Below are 19,836 nucleotides of genomic sequence, written 5' to 3'. Positions count from 1 at the left end.
AGCGCTGCAAGCTCAAAGCTTTAGCTGCAACATTTTGTGTTGCATGCTGCGCTGTTTAGCTGTTGATTGTATGTCTGTCTGTCTGTCTGTCTGTCTGTCCGTCTGGCCGCCTGTTGCAAATGGTGTTAATGACTTTGATGATGCATCATTAGCTTGGCTAATTTTAATTACGCTTGCCTAAATTGCTGCTATCATTTTTAATAATATGTCCTTGTTCCTGCTGCCTTTGTCTATGTGTGTGCACACACATGAGCCTGTGTGTGTGTGTGTGTGTGGCAATGGCAGCTGTTGCAAAGTCCTGCAGTCTGCGCTGTCTGCTGCCTTTGCCTGCATTGCTGCTGCTGCTGCTGCTAGCAAAGCCAACAAATTATGCACTTATACATGCACACACACACACACACACACACACATGTGTGTAGAGTGAGACAGAGCGCGCACTGTTTGAATTATGGAACAGTCTACAGAGCGGGGCAGACACTTGACTTCTTTCTACGTTACTTTGAGGCAACTGAGCTGCTGCTGCTGCTGCTGCCACTGCCGCTGCCACTGCGAGTGTCTGTCTGTCTGCCTGGCTGACATCTTCTTACTCCATTTGGGCGCGCTGTCGTGTTAATTTAGCGCGAAATATTTGACAAGATGACGCGCTGCCTGCTTCGCCTGCCTGCTACCAATGCCGAGAGACATGCAACGTCGTCTGGCTGTGTAATGATCGAAGCTTGTACAACGCGGACTGCGAGTCTGTGCATGTGTGTGTGTGTGTGCAACAGACACTCATATCGATTTATAAGATGCCACACACTCTACTGACATTCGATATCATCGTGTCAGAAGTCGCAATTTGGCAAGCGTTAAGCTGTCGCCTCTGCTCTGATTGAGCTGTGTATGTGTCTGTGTGTGTGTGTGTGTGTGTCTCTTTAAGTGATTTGATCTATAGCTAATTCACAAGCAACTTACACTAAAAGGCAGTCGCATATATCAAGCGCAGTTACTAAACTAGTTACACTAAATTCTTATAAAAGCGCAAGCAACAAGCTTATGCTTTATTTTAATACAAGTAATTAATTAATAATAAGTGACATTTATTTAAATACTAAATGAGCTCTCAAGTTAGTAGCTAAACCATTTAATTTATTTTGCATTAGCTTAAAACTTTTAAGCATAAACACTATTTATACTTAAATATGCCTTTTAATTTTATATTTTTAATCATATTGTAATCAATTTTATTTTTTATTATAGTAAACATGGCATAGAAATAATAAATGGGTAAGTCAAATTTTAGCTTAAAAGTAAAAAATTTCTAAAAAAAAAATAATAAAATCCTAGTTATATACTTAAAACAAAACTATAACAATTTATTTAAAATACGCACAACTTTAATGAGTACTAAGCAAAGCGTTATAATTTTTTAGTATGTACGCTATATGAAAAATAAAAAATAAAAATTCTATGAAAATTGCCAATTAAAAATTAAACATTTCAGAGTTAGCTACATGCATTGCTTATGCAATAATGAAAAATTTGTATGCGAATGTAGAACTTTTAGTGAGGTCAAGCTACGCATAAAAATTCCAAGAAAATTGCCAAAAATCAAATTCAATTATTTTAGACTTAGTTGAATATGAAAAATGTTATCTGTCTAATATTTAAGGTCAGAAATATGAGGCTACGAACTTTTTATGAAAACAGTTGAAGCAAATTTAACGTTTTACAATCAAATATTAATTAAAAACTAAGTGGCTAACTTCAAAGCTGTGCCAGCTACAGCTACTGCTGAATTTCTTAGCAATGAGTGTTAATTTCAAAATTCTAAACTAAGCTCGATAAGCTTAAAATATAGTTGGAAGCTATGCAGCAAATTTGGTGTCGCTAGTTTCAATAGTTGCTTAAATCTTAACGCTCATACAGACAAACATAAGCAAATATGCCAAGTAATGAAATCTTAGTAGCTGCTTGGAGTGCTACGATTTGGTTTGCAAGACTTTAGACTAAAATTATCAAATTTTAGAAATTTTAGTGAGTTTCTAGTGCTGCAGAGGTCAAGCTATGAATTAGTTAAGACTTGTATTGTATCCAATTGACAGCAGCATAGACAGTACGACAGACAGACAGTTGGACAGACAGCGGCATTTAAAAAATTCTTGTAGCAAACGCGTTAAATGGCGACAATATTAAAAGTTCAAATATGACGTTGCCTGCTTGGGCTGCTATGGCTGGCTGAGCCATGCAAAGGCTGTTAGCTGTTAGCTGTGTGTGTGTGTGTGTTAGTATGTGTGTGTGTGTGTGTTGGCAATGGCGACACGTTGATGATGAGAACAGAATCTAGACAGGCAAGCAAAGAATCAACAGAACGTTAAAGTTATTATCGTTGTTGCACACACACACACACACACAGCTGCACATATGTTACACATGTGTGTGTGTGTATTTGTTGCTCATCATCTTTTGGCGTTAGCAAGTGCTTGGCGGCAACTTTCAACTTCTAATGGCCGCATTATGCGCTCAGCCAACGCTGCCCCCAACTCCGCAGCGCTCAGCGCTCAGCGCTTATTTGTCGCCTGTTTTGTGCCACCCAAACACGTTAAAGTGGCAGCAGCAGCGTCGTGGCGTCTGCTCTTGGCAAAATGAAAATGAAACTGTTGCAAAATCCCATAAAACGGCCAAAAAGCTTTTGTAAATGACGCCAACAGCTGTCGATGGCGAACAGCAGAGCAGACAACGTTGCCGCCCAATTTGCCCCCACACACACACACAGCCAATACACATGTATGTGTGTGTGTCGTTTGCTTGTGCCTGCGTTTTGGCGCGTTTTAATAAAGCGACAATGACATTTTATGAATTTTCCACTTTGTTCTTCTTGCTGTCAGCCAACCAACCACACACATACACACACACACACATACACGCTTACACATACATATGCATGCAGCAAAACGGAGGCGCGTCCAGTTGTCAACCCTTGAAGCATCGACGTCCATTGTTTGTTTGGCTTAGAGCCCCCAGCAAGCAAATGAATTGTCATTATCTATGTGTGTGTGTGTGTGTGTGTGTGTGTGTGTGTGTGGCATGTCTTAGTTGCCTTTGATATCCGATTTCATTTATAATTAGCTGCAAAGTTTACGCTCGCCATACCTTTGCTTGCGGTTGGTGTGGCCGGGTCAAGTAATTTAATGTCAAGCGCATAGCCACAGCAATGCCACTTGCCCCACTTGCCCCCGCTTGCCACAGCTTGGCACCTTTTTGGTCTCAACAAAGTTCGCTCAACTTTCAAAGGCAATTACAATGAAACTTAAAGCTCAACCAAATTGCAAGTGACAATGTTTTTGCTTTAAATAATTTATAAACACTGCACATTTAAATGCAAAAAAGCATTTCCAAGTCAACACACTTAACTTGGCTTTTGAGCCGATTGGCAGTTGCTTGCGTCGTCTTTGTCAATGTCATTAGCCTGCGGCTATCTCGCTCTCTCTCTCTCTCTTTCTTTGCTCAAGTCAAGTGTAAAGCGCAATTGCGTGGCTCAGTTGCCAACTGGCGTCCAAATTAACAGCTAATTACGTGCGAATGCCAAAATACCAGAGAATTTTAAATTGAGCAACGACAGCGACAAGTGGCAAAGGGCGCAAAAGGCAGCAGTCGGGGGGGGGCGTGGTGGGCCCAACAAATGTTGACGACGCAAATAATATTATAAAATAAAACAAGCGCCAAAGCAAGCGCGCAAATGCTGGCGCTGCCAACTATGCAATACACTTTGCCAAAAAATATAAATATAAAAAATATATATAAAAATTAAAATAAAATAAATCGATATGTCATGTGTGCATTTAAGATTTGTGTTATAATTATAATTATGTTTTTAACATTTATTGCTAATTGCTTGCAAATACTTTCGATTTGAATTTGAATTTTAAACTTTTGTAATTGCACTGCTTAGTTATAATTTTGTTGTAATTTTCTATTTATGTTTAATGCTTTTTTTTAATTATTTTCTTAACATTTATTGCTAATTGCTTGCAAATACTTTTTTAATTTAAATTTTAAACTTTTGCTTTGTTATAAATTAATGACAGTCATTTTAGTAATTTTCTATTTATGCTTTTTTTTTAATTAACTTAAACATACAAAAGTTATGAATAATTATTTCTGAGTTAAAGTTTATTTAGTCAGTTTATTAGCTAACTCAAATTATTTCAGTACACACCCTTTTTTTTTTCTTCAGTGTATAATATAAAGCATAAAAAAAACACGTAGCAAGTAAAAAGAACAACCCCGAAAGACAAAAAACTGAAACTGAAACAAAAAAAAAAATAACATTAAACATTATTTGCATACAAAATGTCCTTGAAAAGGGTTTGGCAGCATATGCTGGGCCAGCGAGGCAGAAAGAGATAGAGAGCGAGGGAGTGGGAGTGGGACAGACAGCGCCCAAGTGACAAAAGTGACAAATTAGTCAATGTCGGCGACACTAAAAGCGTCATGAGTGAGCTAAAGGGGGGAAGGGGGGGTGCCCAACCGCAACGAACCTTAGCAGGCTAAGCTAAGTTCGAATGGGCGTGGGTTGCTGCTCTAGGGCTTATCACAGTAATTTTGTTTAGGCCAAGTATATAAAAAGTCAAGTGTTTAGGGGTTGTCAACGCAATTAAAATTCAAAGAGCAAAATGCATTTGCTACGCTCACGCACACAAAGACAGACAGACGGACGAACATGTCCAGCGCTTGTTTAAGCCAGTTGACAATTAAAGCAATACAGCTTTAGCTACAGCACATGTGTGTGTGTGTGTGTGTGTGTGTGTGTGTGTGTGTTTGCAATGTTTTTATGCCTTTTGCATAATTACATGCTAAATTGTGCGACACAAATAACGAGGCATTAACTCGAGAGTATCAAGCAAAAAGCAACAGCCGCCAACCCATTGCTAACTTTTTGCCGCCTGCTGCACTGGCGTCTTATCGTTTTGGCAAATTAACGCACGCCCAGCCCGCCCGCCCCGCCCCCCTAGAGCTTGTTGCATTTGCATGCCAGAGATTTTCTGCTTTTCTTCTATGTCTGGCATACATTTTATTTTGCTCCTCGTATTCGTTGCTTTGCTTTAAATATGCAACGTTTATTTTTGCTTTTTGTGGCATCAATTGCAAATTCCTAACAACAGATTTAGCTATAATCAGCTTGTTATAGCTTAACTAGCTATGCAAATCTTTTTAGCTGTAAAAAAGCTGCAAGCTTGCTGCCTGCATTTTTTATAGCACACTTTGCAGCGCAAAATGGAATTGCAAAGCAAATCAAAAATATTTCAAACGAATTTTACGCATTGAACTTTTACATATTTCTATATAAATTACACCAGTTAAATTTAGTTTTAATCATTACATATACATATTTTTAATGCTTTGCTTAACTTTAAAGCATTAAATTGCTTAGTTCAATTGTAATTTCGATACTTGTTGCATTTAAAATGTGTTTAATATTTGCTGAAAAAAAAAAGAAATTGTTTAGATAGCAAGTAATGTACATAAAGTGTACAAATTCCATTACAAACGCTGCAAAAAATAATGAACTTCAAATGAAGTAAAACAATATAAATTATTCATATTTCATTAGTGAGGGCGCGCGCTCGCCTCAATTGACTGGCTGCTGTGCTTGGGGAGTCGACGAAAGAGTCAACGAGCGCGGGATGGCAGGGGGGGCATCTAAAAAATTTATAAAAATCAAAGTAATGGCTGCGCCAGCAGGAGGGCTCAGGTAGCAAATGAAAACAAAAGAGGCGAATGAAAACGCTAAAAAGGGCAAATGCCAGTCGAAAAACCAAAGCAAGCTACTGTAGCTGCGTGTGTGTGTGTGGTAGACATCATCATTTGTCTTGGTGCGCTCATTGATGAATGAAGTGCGTACATATATTTGTGTGTGTGTGTGTGTGTGAAGCAAAGCCAAAAGGCAAAGGCGACATTAAAAATGCACACGCAATCAGAAAATGTTTCATGGCACAAGGCCCAGGCCCAGGTTCAGGTTCAGGCTCAGGCTCAAGCCCCCAGACCCGAGAGCCGAGCCCGAACAATTCAGTTGATGGATCAACAGCATGCAGATAAGACAGCCACTTGAGTAGGGGTAATGAGCAGCTTCAAGTGCTACATAAGCAGCAGCAGCAGCAACAACAACAACAACACTTTGGCCATTAAGCCTTTTTTTCTGCCAGTGTATGGCAGGCAGGCGCTTGGGGCAGCAATTTATAATTTGTTTGCGGCGCCGTTCAAGGCAACTTAACTTACCTATAGCGTTGTCATTAACGGGGCTACAAATAAACGCTAGAGACTGAACAGATCGAGACTTAAAAGAGTTAACCACACATTAAAGTGAACATAGAATTAGGTAAAGTTGTCACATAGGTGACAAAATTGATAGAATTTTATAAAAAAAATTAAAGTGAACTGAACTTTGCAAATATTTTTAGTGATGAATGAATATTGAATATTACTTCTAGTTTTTTTCGCTAACAAAGTCTTACTGAATTACTGGATATATTTGTATATATCAGCGATTATCGAAATTTGCGTATTTAATATAAAACCTTACAAAATGCTGTGGAATGCATAAAAAATGATGCAATATTATTGTAGCTTGAACTTGCTTAAAAACGCTTAAAAAATCTTTTAGCTGTATTTATTTATAGCTAATTTGCCAACACTTGTGGGTGGTCTAGTCTGCCAGTCGATTCGTCCAGTCAGCGTTGAGATTTACGCTCGACTTGACGCCTGAACTTTTGTGAGTTCAAATTCACTGGGTCAGCGGCGCCTACTGCTGATTTATTATGTGTGCGTGTGTGCGTGTGCGTGTGTGTGTGTGTGTGTGTTGACCCATTAATAGTCGCTCGCTTGCATGAGCATTTTATTTGGGAATTGCAATCAACACTAAGCGCTTGACACGCGTCGCTTATTCATACTCAATCTCATACTCGGTGTGTATGGCTTCGATGTCTTGGCGCAGCAGATGCAGCACGCCCTTGATTGTCATCGGATCGGGCTCATCGATGGGCTTGTCTCTGATGTAGCCACTGAGGCGACGCTTGCGCACATAACGAAACGGCGGCGTTATGCCATGTGGCCAAAGGAACTTCTCGTCGATCTTCTCGGGCAGCGGCTCATCCTCCAGCTTGGCAACGCCGCCGCCGCCTCTAGATTGCTTCTTGCTTGTCGGCGGCGGCGGCGGCGGCTTCTTGCTAGCAGCAGCACCAGCATCAGCAGCTTCTGTCTGTCTCTTTGCTGCTGCTGCTGCTGGCTTGGACTCCAAGTCGTCGCCTGACAGCGTCTCTTGCTCCAAATCAATTGCTGTCCATTTGCATGCTGCTTGGCTTGGCTGCCGTTTTGCTGCCTTGGGTGCTGCTGCCGGCGGCGGCGGCAGCATCTTCCCCTGCGTGCACAGCATTAACGCATCAGCGATTTGTAGCATGGACTGCGAACTGGGAGTGATCTGCAGCCATTGCTGCGGCTGCGCCTGCTCCTGCTGCTCCTGCTGCTGCTGCTGCTGCTGCTGCTTCCATTGCTGCTGTTGTTCCTGCTGCTGCTGCAGCAGCTTCGCCAATGTTGGAAGATTTTTCTCCTTGATGCTCCGCTGCAGCTTGGACGCAGATCTAGGCCTGCCACTTGGCTTCTGCTGCTCTTCATACTGTTGCTGTTGCTGCTCCCTCTGCTGTTGTTGCTGCTGCTGCTGTTGCTGCTGCATATTCTGCATAATTGTTTCTCCCGGAGCGAGATTCTTCTCTTTAATTAGTCTGCAGCAGCTTTGGACGTTAGACCTGGGACCTGCCCCTTTTCTTTGGCTGCTGCTGCTGCTAGTTGCTGCTGTAGCTGTTGTTGCTGCTGCTGCTGCAGATTCTGCGTGATTGTCGTCCCAACGAAGTGAGATTCTTCTCTTCAAAGGTTTGCGGCAGCTTTGACGTTGACCTGGGCCTGATCCCATAATTTGTTTGGTGTTCCTCGTGCTGCTGCTGCTGCTGCTGCTGCTGCAGATTCTGTAGAATTGCTTCTCCCGGAGTGAGATTCTTCTCTTTATTAGTCTGCGGCAGCTTTGGCGTAGACCTGAACCTGCCCCTTTTCTTTGGCTGCTGCTGCTCCTGCGATTGCTGCTGCTTTTGTTTTGTTTCTGTTGCCGCCTGCAGAGAGCGCAGCTCGGCAGCCTTGAGCTGTTGCTGCCGCAACTGAGTTCGCTGCTCTCGGACAATCTGCTGGGCCAGTTCGAAGCGCTGGCGCTTGCGTGGCTTTGGCGGTATCTCTGGCACTTTGAACTCGAACTCCGTTGGCTGCTCGGGCGCTGGCTGCAGATCCAAGCGTTTGCGCTTCGTTGACTTGGGCGGCTGCATTTGCGTTTGTCTTTCGTGCACAAAGTTGGCAAAGTGCGCTCTCAATGCAATGGGCACGCTCAATTCGAATGCGTCATAAGTTTGGGAGCGATGCTGCAGCTTTTGGGACCACATGATCATGAGTGGCTTAGACGCTGCAGCTGCTGCTGCTGCTGCTGCTGCTGAGCCTTGCTGCGTCTCTGTGGCCGACTCTATGGGCAGCTTGTGCAGCGCTTTGGCTTGCAACTTTTTGTTGCGCTTTGCACACTTTTTGCGTTGCGCTCGCCTCTTCGACTTACGCAGACGCTGCAGCAGCTCCTTGGTCAAGTCGTCGAGCTCATTGCCATCGGAGTCAAGCAAGTTGGCGGCGGCGGCAGCAGCATCCTCGCCACACTCGGACTCCGTTGAACTTGTTGAGTCTGTGCCGCTAGTGCTCGAACTGCTGCCGGACTCATCGCTGCTTGAGCTAGTCGAGCTTAAGCTATGGCAATGTCCGCCCAGCCGCTTGCTCTTCGATCTCCGCAGCGGCGCTCTGCTGCAGTTGAGCAGCTGGCAGATGTCTGCGGTTTTATACAGATTGATATTGTCCATTGTCTTGTAGCTCTCCAGCACGGTGGGCAGGTCGTAGAGCGTCGCATACAGCTTCTCATTCTCCAGACGCACCTTGCCGTAGCGCATATTATCATAGAACTGTATGGTCAACTTGCTGTCTATAGTGCCAGCCTCGATCCACTTGCGCACATTGTTAGCCGCATCCTGTAACAAAGCGCATTTCAAACAAAAGCCAAGCAATTGATTTATTCTCACCTCGGGAAATCGTATAAGGAATTGATTTTCCAACTCCTCCTCTTCGTCACTGCTGTGCGTTTGCTTAACGTTTTTCTTCATTGCCAGTTGTGCTTGAAAGTGAAATTGTTTGCAATTAATAATTGGAAATCGAATTTCCAATTTGTTGCCTACTAGATTAGACTAGACCAAACACAAATTCAAGTGCCTACAAAATATTAAATTAAATTTTAGCTATATCAGCCATGAGTATTATTTAAATTTAATGCTGCATTTGAAATATTTTAAGCAATAATTAATAATAATTCGACTAATTTCGTATTCTACTACTTTTAGTTTTAAAATAATACTAAGCCTAAGCGCAACTTTTATATTTAAACAAGTTAAAGCATTTAAAGTATTTTGTTCTCTTTTTAGATTAAAAAATTATACCGCTGCATATCTATGGTAAGTTTATTATTTTAAATTACTTATGCTTTAAATTTGTGCCATAAATTTTGTGTTGGTTTTGAAATTTGCATGTGTATAAAATTGTCTCGGCGCATCGAATTGTTGTCATAAATTACAACTGCAAATCGTACAAGAAATTCTCAGAGTGCTCGCGCTCTCTCCTTCTCTCTCACTCTCAATTGTTGCCATCTCTAGTTATTTGCATGCTATTAATATTCTATTGCGTATACGCGCGAGATATGCTCGTGTATATGCGATTTTTAATAAGACGAAAAAACAGCTTGATGAAATTTTTATAAGTTCCAAGTCCAAGGCAAGAGGTAATGCCGCCAAGTCAAAGTCAAAGCAGCGCAGCGCAGAGTGTAGAGCTTAAAAATCTGATAAAGTGTATAAAGCGGAAATAGGAATAAGTGGGAGGTTGGACTTGACGCACAAGGCGCAAAGGCTGGCCAAAGTGGCGCAATGAAGCGAGCCAAGCACTGAGTAAAAAAAATACTGAAAACAATTGAAATCTGAATATTAAATATACAAGTACAAGCGTTATTATATTTTTCTTTTTTTTTAGTGCTTTTATTTATGTTTTCGCTGCTGCTGCAGGTAACGTTCGCTTTTTGTTATTGTTGGCGCCCCCCTGCTGTCTGCAACTCCCCGCGGCGTCATTGTGCGCAAAGAAATTCAAATAGTTGCTGCTGCAATCTCCAGGGCGCTACTACTGATTGATGTGAATATTTGAATGCCATTGACTGTTGCCAATAGATTGGCAATCAGTTTACAGTCTTTACACTTAACTAGTTCAGCCAACAATGGGGCTCAATAAACTGCCGCCTACGTCAGTTCGCTCTTCATGCTTTTATTAGCTGTAACTGTATCTTAATCAACTCTATATGGCCAGTTTCAGTCTCAGCTATATATATATACCTATATATAGTTAGTGTGTATGTAATGCATGCAACGAGGCACATTAATTAAATAAAAATTGATTTTCAAGCGCCTGAAATCCAATCAACGACAAGTTACAAGTAGGAACAACTACGAGTGCCCAGGCACACACACACACACACATAAAGCTATGTCCGTGTACCCTACTGAAGCTTCAGCTGCTTCTCCAGCTGCTGCTGCTGCTGCGCTTGTCAAATGAAGCTAACAAAGTTTACGCTTTTTATTTCACTTTTTTTCTTTCATTTTTTTGTGTCGCATTTTATGCACACTACTTTTTATTTTTATACACTTTGCACAAACCCAAAAAATAGTTTAAAATTCTCAACAAAAGTTTAAAAAATTTTACAACACTGTTTTTCGACAGTTTAGTTTAAATTTTGTATTAGAGATATTTTCAGAAGTTTATACACTTTGCTATAGCAAGCACAAACCCAAAAAATCGACAAAAATTCTTAACAAAAAATTAAAAAAAATTTACAACACTGTTTTTCGACAGTTTAGTTTAAATTTTCTTTGGTAGATCTTCAGCATTGCTCTTAATGCTTTTTATTGCAACATAATTTGCTGTTTTAAGTTTTAAATGAAATTGAAACTGCTGCATTTATTTTGTCGTCAGTTACTTTAATATATATAAAGTTGTTTGTTTTTAAATTACGTTGCTAAGCTTGTTGCTTATGCAAAAGTTTTATAAATATTTCAAAAATCTTCAAATTGCAGCATTGAATACAGTTCGAAGTGTATCTGGCAGTCATGCCAGGCCAGCTAAAGTTGTTGCTTATACAGAATTTTTACGTTATTTTGCAGCTGAAAAACTGAAATTGCTGCAGTTTGGCGCTTTAATTTTAATAAATGATACAAAAATCTTCAAATTGCCGCATTGAGTGGAGGCCAAAGTGTATCTGGCAGTCATGCCAGGCCAGCCATTGCATTGTTGAAAGCATATAATACGCATTGGCCAACACATAGTGTCATGCTTAACTATATACATGTATATAAATATAAATATATACGCGTTTGTTTGCAATTTTTATTTTATTTATTTACTTTTTTTTGTTGTTGAGTTTAATGTGCGCTGTCAGTTTTTGGCCGTATTTAAACCACAGCAAGTCATCAGGCAAATTGAATTTTCAACGTATGGTCGCACAGTGTCCCGCACCCTCTCATACTCTCAATTAAAATAGCAGGCGAGAGATGCCGGAACTTAAAGCAATGGTGAGCGCTCTGTTGCCAGCTGAAGCGGTCAGCGCCATTTGCTGTTGGCTTCTTTCGTTTCTCGTTACAAAATTACCCACGATAAAAATTGAATTACTTCATCGTCGTCGTCGTCGTCGTCGACGGCGGTGCAACGCTGACTGGGTGGGCTGAGCTGGTGGGTGGGTGGGTTGGGTGGTATTGTCGCTGCAAAGTGTTATGCTTACTCTTGACGCGCCCACGACCACGCCCTCGGTCTCAGCATACTACTTAGACGATGTTGAAACTGTCGCCTGGTCTTGCCACTGGCACTCTCTTTCCCTCTCTCTCTCTCTCTCTCTCGCTCTCTCCTGTCCTGTGTGTGTGTGTGTGTTCATGACTTCATCTAATGATAAATGAGCTGCAATGGATGACAGCGAATCAACTTAAGTGTATTGCTCTGCTTCGCTGCCACGCCCCCAGACTATGCCTGGTCTGGCCTGGCCTGCTGCTCTGGCCTGTCATCCAATGCACTTTCCCTTAACGCTTTTTGCTTGTGTTTACGTTTCACTTCAAATTTCTATGCTACACTAAATATTTACATAGGAAAAACTTATGCCAGTCTAGGCGAATCACTTTAAATCTCCCAGCAGCAGAAATTTTCTAGCAATTTGTTTAAGTTTTTGCTTTTATTTTACAAGCTTTGCTAAATTTAATTGTTACAATAAATAAGAAAAAAAAAAAGGGTGTGTATTAATTATAGTTTGCATGCTTATATCATTGCTAATATCATTTGAATTTATTATGAGATTATTTATATATTTCTTTTTGGATTTGCTGGCGCAAATCTCTCAAGTGGTTGCCTCTACTTGCGCAGGCACTGAGCCTCGTCCTTGGGCACACACTTGTGCAGGCGGAAATCGAAGCGCTCCTTGCTCTCGCAACGCAGATGCACAAACTTGTGTTTGCCCGATTTCTTCACTTCGCAGCGATAATATTTCTTGCAATCGCGCACATCGGGATATATATCCTCCTCGTCGCAGTCGCTCTCGTCCTTGAGCTTCTTGAGCACCTTCTTCACATAGAGTTTGCGCTCCTTGGCGCTGAGCTCATCATCTTTATCATCGGCTTTCGGCTCGCTCTCCTTCTCCTCAGTTGAATCCTTTGATTCCTTTGACTTGCTGCTCTCGTTTTGCTGCTCACTGTCCTTCTCCTCCTCCCTTGGCTTGCTGCTGTCTTTCTTCTCTTCGCCAGAGTTGCTCTCCACAGATTCCGGCTTCTTGGGCTTCTGCTCTTTGGACTGATCTTCACTAGATTTAGGCTTGTTCGCCTCATCCTTATTGCTTTGCTCAACCGAAGCATTCTCATTGGACACAACTTCACCCGTTGGCTGCTCTACAGACTCGGCGGCTTCTGACTTATTGTTGTTAATCTCTGGCTGGCTTGGAGTGGGAGTGGGAGCAACGCTTGGCACAGCAGGTCGCGCAGTGGGACGCCAGCTGTTCAGCCAGTTTTGCCAATTTGGCCAGAAGGGACGATGTGTTGGTGCGACGTGGCCATGCTGATTGTTGGAACTGTTTCCGTTCTGGTTGCCGTTGCCAGAGTTATGGCTTCCATTGCCGGAGTTTTGACCTCCATTACCAGAATTTTGGGATCCATTGCCGGAGTTCTGGTTTCCATTGCCAGAGTTGTGACCTCCACTGCCAGAATTTTGTGATCCATTGCCAGAGTTTTGACCTTCATTGCCAGAGTTCTGGTTGCCATTTCCGGAGTTCTGGTTTCCATTTCCAGAATTTTGGCTTCCATTGCCTGAGTTTTGACTTCCATTGCCAGAGTTATGGCTTCCATTGCCCGAGTTTTGACCTCCATGCCCAGAATTGTGGGATCCATTGCCGGAGCTCTGGTTTCCATTGCCGGAGTTTTGACTTCCATTGCCAGAGCTCTGGTTTCCATTGCCAGAGTTGTGACCTCCATTGCCAGAGCTCTGGCCTTCATTACCATTGCCATTTGGAGCATTCGGATCTACAGGCGCGCTGGGATCAACAGGCGCATTGGGATCGACAGGCGCGTTGGGATCAACTGGTGCGTTGGGATCTACAGGCGCGTTGGGATCAACTGGAGCACTTGGATCTACAGGTGCGTTGGGATCAACAGGCGCATTGGGATCAACAGGCGCGTTGGGATCAACTGGTGCGTTGGGATCAACAGGTGCGTTGGGATCTACAGGCGCGTTGGGATCAACTGGAGCATTTGGATCTACAGGTGCGTTGGGATCAACAGGCGCATTGGGATCAACAGGCGCGTTGGGATCAACTGGTGCGTTGGGATCAACAGGTGCGTTGGGATCTACAGGCGCGTTGGGATCAACTGGAGCATTTGGATCTACAGGTGCGTTGGGATCAACAGGCGCATTGGGATCGACAGGCGCGTTGGGATCAACTGGAGCATTTGGATCTACAGGGGCGTTGGGATCAACAGGCGCATTGGGATCAACAGGCGCGGTGGGATCCAACTGGTGCGTTGGGATCAACAGGTGCGTTGGGATCTACAGGCGCGTTGGGATCAACTGGAGCATTTGGATCAACAGGCGCATTGGGATCGACAGGCGCGTTGGGATCAACTGGTGCGTTGGGATCTACAGGCGCGTTGGGATCAACTGGAGCATTTGGATCTACAGGTGCGTTGGGGTCAACAGGCGCATTGGGATCGACAGGCGCGTTGGGATCAACTGGTGCGTTGGGATCAACAGGTGCGTTGGGATCAACTGGAGCATTTGGATCTACAGGTGCGTTGGGATCAACAGGCGCATTGGAATCAACAGGCGCATTGGGATCGACAGGCGCGTTGGGATCAACTGGTGCGTTGGGATCTACAGGCGCGTTGGGATCAACTGGAGCATTTGGATCTACAGGTGCGTTGGGATCAACAGGCGCATTGGGATCAACAGGCGCGTTGGGATCAACTGGTGCGTTGGGATCAACAGGTGCGTTGGGATCTACAAAGGCGCGGTTGGAATCAACTGGAGCATTTGGATTTACAGGTGCAGTTGGGATCAACAGGCGCATATGGGATCTACATGTGCGTTGGGATCAACCTGGAGCATTCGGATCTACAGGTGTGTTGGGATCAACAGGCGCATTGGGATCGACAGGCGCGTTGGGATCAACTGGAGCATTGGGATCAACAGGCGCATTGGGATCGACAGGCGCGTTGGGATCAACTGGTGCGTTGGGATCAACAGGTGCGTTGGGATCTACAGGCGCGTTGGGATCAACTGGAGCATTTGGATCTACAGGTCGCGTTGGGATCAACAGCGCGCATTGGGATCAACAGAGCGCGTGGGAATCAAACAGGTGCGTACCTCGCGGATCTACAGGGCGTCTGGGATCAACTGGCAGCACTTGGATCTACAGCGCTCGCGTTGGGATCAACAGGCGCCATTTGGGCATCGACAGGCGCGTTGGAATCAAACTGGGCATTTGGATCTACCAGGCGCGTTTTGGGATCAACAGGCGCAATTGGGATCAACAGGGCGCGCTTGGGATCAACTGGAGGCATTTTGGATCTACAGTGCGTTGGAATCAACAGACGCATTGGAATCAACAGGCGCGGTTGGGATCAAAGGCGCATTGGGATCTACAGAGCGCGTGGGATCAACTGGATCATGGATCTAACAGGCGCGTTGGGATCAACAGGTGCATTGGGATCAACGGAGCATTCGGATCTACAGGCGCGTTGGGATCAACTGGAGCATTGGGATCTACAGGTGCGTTGGTTCGGATCTACAGGCGCGTTGGGATCAACTGGAGCATTTGGATCTACAGGTGCGTTGCGGATCAACAGGCGCATTGGATCAACAGGCCGCGTTTGGATCAACTGTGTGCGTTGGGATCAACAGGAGTGCGTTGGGATCTAACAGGGCGCGGTTGGATCAACTGGAGCATTGGATCTACAGGTTTGCCGTTTGGAATCAACAGGCGCATTAGGGATCGACAGGCGCGTGGGATCAATGGAGGATATTTGGATCTACAAGGCGCGTTGGGATCAACAGGCGCATTGGGATCAACAGGCGCGTTGGGGATCAACTGGAGCATTGGGATCTACAGGTGCGTTGGGATCACAGGCGCATTGCGGATCACGGCGCATTGGGACAACAGGCGCGTTGGATCAACAGCGCGCGCGTTGGGATCAAACTTGCGAGCATTTGGATCTACAGGGCGTTGGATCACTGGTAGCATTCGGATCCACAGGCGCGTTGGGGATCAAACAGGACGCAATCTGGGATCAAACTGGAGGCATTTTCGGATCTACTTGGCGCGTTAGGATCAACTGGAGCATAGGAATCTACAGCGTGCGTTGGGATCATAGGTGCGTTGGGATCAAACTGGTGCGTTGGGATCTACAGGCGCGTTGGGATCAACAGGCGCATTGGGATCAACTGGCGCATTGGGATCAACTGGCGCATTGGGGTCCTCTGTCGTATTAGGGTCGATCGTAGTGTTGGGCTCACCAGGGGCAGCAGTTGTATCAAGCGGATTGTTTGGGTCGAGAGGGGCGTTTGTAGTTGTCAGTGGCTCGTTGGGGTCAACTGGAGAGATGGGATCTACAGGAGAAGCGGTGGTTCCCGATGGCTTAGTGGGCCTCACAGGTGCGTTAGGATCCGATGTTGGATTAATTGGAGCATTTGGGTCTTCGGGATTATTGGGATCGACTGATGGACTAGTTGGATTCGCAGGCTCGTTGGGGTCAACAGGTGCATTGGGATCAACTGGTGCATTGGGGTCAACTGGTGCATTTGGATCTACGGGCGCATTCGGATCTACAGGTGCGTTGGGATCAACTGGAGCATTTGGATCTACAGGTGCGTTTGGATCAACAGGCGCATTGGGATCAACTGGAGCATTCGGATCTACAGGTATGTTGGGATCAACTGGCGCATTGGGATCGACAGGCGCGTTGGGATCAACAGGCGCATTGGGATCAACTGGAGCATTCGGATCTACTGGCGCGTTGGGATCAACTGGAGCATTTAGGATCTACAGGTGCGTTGGGATCAATAGGTGCGTTGGGATGGAGCATGGTCGTTGGGATCTACAGGCGCGTTGGGATCAACAGGCGCATTGGGGTTCAACTGTTGTGGTATCCCAGTCCCATGCAGCATCTGTTGTAGTCTCCGTTACGGCAGGTAATGTTGACTCAGGCGCATTGGTATTGCCAGATGTGGTCTCAGTAATCAGTTGGGTGGTAGTTTCCCATGGAGTATCTGTGGTGGTCTCAACTGGCGCAGCTGTAGTCGTCAAAGGCAACTCTGTGCTTGTCACTGGGGCAGCAGTTGTTGGTTTGGTTGGTTTAGTCGGAAGACCTTCAGTGGTGCTGGGCAAGCCATTGGCGTCGGCACTCGTCGTTGACTCCACAATCGCTGCAAGGCCACCCAGAGCCGGCGGCGCATCTGTAACCGTCGTCATCTTGGCAACAGCAGCAGAAGACGATGCATCTGCATCAGACTTGAGAGGCACGCAGATCTCCATGCCATCGCTGATGCAACGTGTGTTGACCGGACAGGGAATAACTCCGCCGTAGGCCACATCCGCTTCGCAGAGCTGATAGCTGGCTGGGCCCACACAAATGGCCTCCTTGCCGCTACAGCTGACAGCGATAATCTGCGCATTGGTCGGTAGAGCAGAGCTGCGAGTGTCGACCAATGCGGACAACTGTAAGAGAGATGCGGAGATGGAGAAAATTGTAGGTTAGTAAATTTGCTGGGGGCCGCAGTGGGTGCGATGCTTGTCACTGGTCGGATTATTGGGACCGTAACAATTTACACTGGTTAATTATCACTTGCATAGGACATATTCGAGTTGCCGCCAAGCGCATTGTATGATATCCAAAGTAGCAAGACTCCTGGTAGCTTTTGTTAGTGTTTTGGTTTTAGTCAGACGTATCCAAATCCCGCAACGTGCCACACAAAATGTTAATAAAATATAACTGATCAGTAAAAAAAAATCTTTTAATAGTTAAAGCAAAAAAAAAAAGCAAAAACGCAATTTGTTTGGTTTGGTTTGGTTTGGTTGTTGTGGTTGTGGTTGAGGGTGCGAGGTGGGAGCGGGATTCGGGTTCTTGGGAGTTTTTTTGAAGCTAGTAGATGCGCCGTTTTTATATTGAAAGTAATTTACCACGAGTATCAGTAAAATTTTGGTTAACTTCGTTGTCATCGTTGTGTTTGGTTCGAAATAAAAATCGTTACTATGCTTGGCCAGAAGCGAACGCGTTGCTTTTATGCAGAATTCAAACTGAAACGGAAGCATCAACGCGTTGAGCAGCAGCAAAGTGACGCTAAGTAAATATCTAACGATTATCATTGTTTGCTATAGATAAGTGTGCGACCAATTTATGATATTGCAGTTAAAAAATCTGGGCAACCCGTTAGCTCTGTTTTTTGTCAGGAATTTTCGTTTCTACGGCTGACGTAATATAATAATGAAAACAATTCTTGTAAGCTTATCTGCCCCCAAGCTTAAGCCCGCAGACTTAAACAGAAAAATGTTAATAATAAATTTATAAAAGCAGCAGCACTACTTGTATTTAAATATACAAACATAAAATTATAGAGCTGACTTTATAATACAATTGACACAGAATTCGTGTTGATTAGCAAACAATATTTAAGGCATAGTTAAAGCTTCTTCAAACTACTAATTAAAGTTAAGCCAATAATAAGCATTTCACACATTTCGTTTATTATTTTGTGTTAATTTAAAGTGGCGCACAAGATAACAATAAACTAAACTAAAAGCTGTAACTAAGAATTGCGCAAAGCTCAAATCAAATTGTTTTGCTTTTTGGCAGAACGGAAATGGGCTCAGCAGATGACTAAGCTGGCACCCCAAAAAAAAAAAAATAAGTACTGACTTATCTGCTGCTGATGCAGCCATGTAGTAGTTTATTTACCCAACTCGCGTCTACTAACCCCATTTTATGACGCAGGTAACCCAAGCCAAAAGCCAAACATGTGCCTCAATCCAATCTTGCGTCTGTTTTTGCAAGCATCGCGATAAGGCCGAAGGTTAGTTGTATTTAATATACTTTAGATATCGCCACAAAGTATCAACAACAGAATGATAATGATCATGATCATGAATTCAACTATGGCATTCAACCACAATTATCTAGCTGCTACCAGAGATACAAGATAATAAGACAGAGATAAGTGATAAGCGCGCTCAGCGCTCAGAGCATTTGCGATTCAAAACTATGCAGCTGTCATTTCTTTCAAACACTATCGCACCAAAGTGGGCCTGAGACTATTAACTATGATAATGATACATGTACTTAGAGTACAAAGACCTTTTGCCATATATTGACCTAACTCACAACAACTGTCAGAGTTCTCAGCGTGTATTGGTAGAGCCGCAGCACATGCAAATCACAGGCTATCAAGCTTTATCAATTAAGCATACGCTATGCTCTTTGAGCATAGCAATTGCAACGAAAATAGCACAATTAATCGCTTGTTGTTGTTGTTGTTTTTTACAAGCTGCAAACGATTTGTTGTTGTTGTTGTTTTTCAATTGTTGCCTACTGCTTTATTTAATGCGGTTAAACCATAAAATATAAAAAGCGCAAATGCAATGCAGCCACTGCGGTTTTATATGTCTAGACAATACAATAAATACAGTTAGCCATATATTTGTATTATTATTATTATCGTCGTACGTATGCGTGTTTTTGCAGCCGTGTGCATTCAGTTAATACACATGCATATATTTTATAATTGGCACCAATTTATTGGCTTATCTCGCTGCAATTGCAACTGTGGCAGCAACTCAAACTAAGTTAAGCTTTGGAGCTGCAATAGTTATCGATAGATAGAGAATCATCGAAATGATTTGTGAGCCACTCTAAATTCAAGCTCAGTTGCAAATAATTAAGTTGAAAGCGCTTGCAATAAAATTCAGAGTTCACACTCTAGCGATAAATTCATAAATGAATGCTACAAAATTAACTAAAATAATCTTAGATCTATGCATTTATTTTAATTTAAGTGCTTACAGATGTTTATTAAAAGAGCTCTAAGCTATTTTAAAACTTATCAAAGATTTGTCAATAAGTTTTTCTTCAAATTGTTCAAGTTAAGTGCAAAGAGTATGAAGCTAAAGCTGATTCTATT

The 19,836-nt window shown here is 43.6% G+C and overlaps 4 protein-coding genes across 4 annotated transcripts; 1 reads left to right on the top strand and 3 right to left on the bottom strand.

The window, feature by feature from the left end:
• Nucleotides 1-6,671: 6,671 nt before the first annotated feature.
• LOC117134948 (bromodomain-containing protein DDB_G0280777) lies at nt 6,672-9,212 on the bottom strand. The gene is made up of 3 exons (XM_033294524.1): nt 9,132-9,212; nt 8,205-9,080; nt 6,672-7,780 (listed from the first exon to the last, which is right to left on the bottom strand). The coding sequence occupies exons 1-3, from the start codon at nt 9,210-9,212 to the stop codon at nt 6,920-6,922; spliced, it is 1,818 nt and encodes a 605-aa protein (XP_033150415.1). The 3' UTR covers nt 6,672-6,919.
• Nucleotides 9,213-12,534: 3,322 nt separating this feature from the next.
• Nucleotides 12,535-14,734, bottom strand: LOC108605076 (sporozoite surface protein 2). Its single transcript, XM_033294523.1, has 2 exons — nt 14,273-14,734; nt 12,535-14,214 (listed from the first exon to the last, which is right to left on the bottom strand). The coding sequence occupies exons 1-2, from the start codon at nt 14,732-14,734 to the stop codon at nt 12,535-12,537; spliced, it is 2,142 nt and encodes a 713-aa protein (XP_033150414.1).
• Nucleotides 14,735-15,904, top strand: LOC117134947. Its single transcript, XM_033294522.1, has 3 exons — nt 14,735-14,964; nt 15,347-15,493; nt 15,703-15,904. Exons 1-3 carry the CDS (start codon nt 14,735-14,737, stop codon nt 15,902-15,904), a joined length of 579 nt encoding a protein of 192 aa, XP_033150413.1.
• A 144-nt stretch (nt 15,905-16,048) lies between these two features.
• LOC108605086 (sporozoite surface protein 2) lies at nt 16,049-17,902 on the bottom strand. The gene is made up of 3 exons (XM_033294521.1): nt 17,843-17,902; nt 16,783-17,380; nt 16,049-16,689 (listed from the first exon to the last, which is right to left on the bottom strand). The coding sequence occupies exons 1-3, from the start codon at nt 17,879-17,881 to the stop codon at nt 16,049-16,051; spliced, it is 1,278 nt and encodes a 425-aa protein (XP_033150412.1). The 5' UTR covers nt 17,882-17,902.
• Nucleotides 17,903-19,836: the final 1,934 nt, after the last annotated feature.

Source organism: Drosophila busckii, chromosome X (genome assembly GCF_011750605.1).
Source record: "Drosophila busckii strain San Diego stock center, stock number 13000-0081.31 chromosome X, ASM1175060v1, whole genome shotgun sequence".
Classification (NCBI taxonomy): Eukaryota; Metazoa; Arthropoda; class Insecta; order Diptera; family Drosophilidae; genus Drosophila; species Drosophila busckii.
Note: the sequence above shows the minus strand (reverse complement) of the source record. Positions and strands in the feature narration are given on the sequence as shown.